The sequence below is a fragment of the Odocoileus virginianus genome, chromosome 11 (genome assembly GCF_023699985.2).
Source record: "Odocoileus virginianus isolate 20LAN1187 ecotype Illinois chromosome 11, Ovbor_1.2, whole genome shotgun sequence".
NCBI lineage: Eukaryota > Metazoa > Chordata > Mammalia > Artiodactyla > Cervidae > Odocoileus > Odocoileus virginianus.
The window spans coordinates 17796667-17799789 of record NC_069684.1 but is presented as its reverse complement, the minus strand read 5'-3'; the positions used below and the strand labels follow the sequence as shown (position 1 = coordinate 17799789).

Genomic DNA, 3123 nt, shown 5'->3' with positions numbered 1-3123 from the left:
GGAACTTTTAGAACCCCCGTTTTCTTTCTTCGGTGTTAAAATTGACAGGTACTGGAGTGTATGTGACTTTAGGAGGCAAAGGACTTATGCAAAATTAATATCTGCTAAATATCTTGTAGCAAAATTATGTTATCTAGGCGAATCCTGTGCCGCGTTTTGCCTTCGTCTCCATTTCTGTTATGTTGCGCGGAGCTTACAGGTGTCTGTCGCCTTGGAAACGGTGGTGCGGGGTGGGAATGGGAGGAGAGCTGATCCCAGGAAGGATCGAGGCTTTATTGCCGAACAAAGTCCACCACCATACTCGGATGAAAGTTCGAATGGTTTAGTTCGCTCTGGTTCTGGGAAGCAGCGCACAGGCCAGCACCTTTAAGGACAAACAACACCGTGGCTGTCCCGTTCTACGCATCACCAGCGCTCGCAGCACTGTCTCGGGGTAACCGCCTGCGGGCGGTCGCGCGCGTCTCCCCCTTTAAGAAGCTTCTCCGCGGGACTAACGTTCGAATAGCCCTGGCGCCCCTCCTCGGTCTCTGATTGGCCGCTCGAGGCGCACGAGGGCGCGCCGATGGTCCCGGAACGGTTGGCGGCCTCTCGCGATTGGCTGTCGAGAGGCCTTTATAAGGCGCCGGGCGGCCAGCTTGCCTTCAGTTAGCGACCGGACGCGAAACTGCTTGTGTGACTGTAGTGGGGAGGGCGTGGAGGCTAGTGAGCGCGTCGTCAGAGCCGTTTCTCTTCGGGAGTCTTCACAGACCGAGGGTCTACCCTCCGTGGCGGACTTGTTGACACTTCTTGTTCCCGTCTCAGCTTCGGAACGTGGGCCGGGGCTCACCCCCTCACCTCCGCGCCAGCCCTGGGAAGGAGGCAGGATGGAGTTCAAACTGGAGGCTCACCGCATCGTCAGCATCTCCCTGGGCAAGATCTACAACTCGCGGGTCCAGCGCGGCGGCATCAAACTGCACAAGAACCTCCTGGTCTCGCTGGTGCTCCGCAGCGCCCGCCAGGTCTACCTGAGTGACCCGTGCCCCGGCCTCTACCTGGCCGGTCACCCGGGGGCCCCGGCGGCGCCGCAGCAGCCCGAGGAGTCGGCGGCCGGGCCACCCGCGGGCTGGGGGGAGCCTCCTCCGCCGGCCAGCCGTGCCGCCTGGCCGGAGCCCGAGCCTCAGCCGGAGCGCCCTGCCGTCCCAGAAGTGCCAAGGGCGGGTGACGCGGAGCCCGCGGCCACGGTGACGGCCGCCGGGGACACTCTTCAGGGCGGAGAGGCGGAGGCGCCGGAAGCTGCCTGGCGCCGCGTGGAGGGACCGCGAGAGACGGCGGTCGGAGCTGGGGGTCCCGCCGGAGTCTCTGGGGTCTGCCCCGAGGGGCCCGAGGCTGCGCGCGGCCCCTGCGGCTGCCCCGCGGGGGACGAGGACAAGCTGAGCGCGGCCCCTCGCGTGGACCGCTGCCTCGCTTCGCGCCCCGCTGCGGCTGAGCCCCCCGCGTCGCCCCCTGTCTGCGCCAGAAAGCGCGGCGCGGCAGGGGTGGGCGGCGGCCCCGCGGACTGCCCGGCGCCCGGCTCGACCCCGCTCAAGAAACCCCGCCAGAACTCAGAGGAACAGCCGGGCGGGGCGGCGGCGGCCGCGGAGGAGGAGGAGGAGATGGAGACCGGTAACGTGGCTAACCTCATTAGCATCTTCGGTTCCAGTTTCTCGGGACTCTTACGGAAAAGCCCCGGGGGCGGCCGGGAGGAAGCGGAGGGAGAGGAGAGCGGTCCGGAAGCCGCCGAGCCCGGGCAGATCTGCTGCGATAAGCCGGTGCTGAGAGACATTAACCCTTGGAGCACTGCCATCGTGGCCTTCTGAGCCCCCGGGGTCCCGGTGCGGAGAGGAAGTTGAGCAGCGGGCGTCCCGACGTGAGGGCTGGGCCTCTCCCGGCGTTGAGGACGCCCCCGAGGCCGTCGGCACCGAGCGCGAGGGGGTGCCGCCAGGCGGCACAGACTGCCCTTGGGCTTGGTGGCCGCCTGGGCCGAGCCTCTCGGGTCTCCTCTGGAGACTTGGGAAGGGGAGACTTATTGGAAGAGGACGGCGATCGTGGACTTTTGTGTTTGTGTCTGTGTATGTCAGTTTGTGTCGTTGAATTAAGGCTATTTTGTCCCTCTGGAGAGCGTCACCCCTTCCCCGCGGTTTAGGAGATTGGGGCAGACAGGGACTTTCCTCTGCCGGCAGCGCCGAGGAGGAAGCGGCGAAAAAGGCCGGGGCCGGGGAGTTCCCCGTTCGCTCTCGGGGGAGGAAGGGACTTTACACACACCTCTTACATGAAAGCTAGAACCGCACCGGGGCCAGGAGCGGCGTTTCCTCCCAGGATTTCCTCGGACTAGAGGGATTTAGGCTGGAGTAGAGACTTGTATTATTTCTCTCCTTCCCCACCTTTCTCTGTCACTGAAGAAACGTCTATACCCTGTGATTACTCGGGGAGAGGGAGTGTTAGCGGCTCTTGTCTTCCTCACGGGGGAGGAAAAGAAAACTTGATGAACTTCACAGAAGAGTTCAAGCTTGGAAATATGGAGTTTATAGAGAAAGATTTATTTTTTAAAAGCTCTAAATCAGAACTACTACACAGTGCTTTTAAAAAGTGTTTAAGGAAACAAAGTTTACAGACAGAAGCCCTCAGTGGAAAGGCCCTATGGTTTTGTAGCTAGTGACTCCAGTCTTTGTTGTATAAAGGTTGGGGGAACTGACAAGGTTTTTGTACAGTATTTTCTCCTTCGTTGTATTGATTTTTGTATAAAAATGTAACTTTACGTGTCTAACACGTATTAAATATTTTGAAGCAACTTCACTGCCTCCTTGTGTGTAAATCGCCTGTCTGGGTTGCGAGGGAAGTGGGAGGAGGGCAACTATGGTCCGCCTGGAAAATTGAAGGTGTGGTTCTTAATATCAGTTGTGCAGACTGGGGACACTGTTTGCTGACCATTAAGTGGAGAGGGGCACATTTAAGCTTTCTCTCTCACATCAGAAGACCACTGTTAGGTACTAATATCAGTGGTCTGCCAGTTTCTTGAAACCTGCCACTAAAACTCCCTTTTCTAAAGTCAATTTAGGCAATTTGATTTTTAGCCCAATCTGACAGTGTCTAATATTAAATAGCTTA

The 3123-nt window shown here is 59.2% G+C and overlaps 1 protein-coding gene across 1 annotated transcript; it reads left to right on the top strand.

Annotated features, from left to right (window-relative positions):
- Positions 1-627: 627 nt before the first annotated feature.
- IER5 (immediate early response 5) lies at positions 628-2806 on the top strand. Its single transcript, XM_020868821.2, has one exon. The coding sequence runs from the start codon at positions 864-866 to the stop codon at positions 1833-1835; it is 972 nt and encodes a 323-aa protein (XP_020724480.2). The 5' UTR covers positions 628-863; the 3' UTR covers positions 1836-2806.
- Positions 2807-3123: the final 317 nt, after the last annotated feature.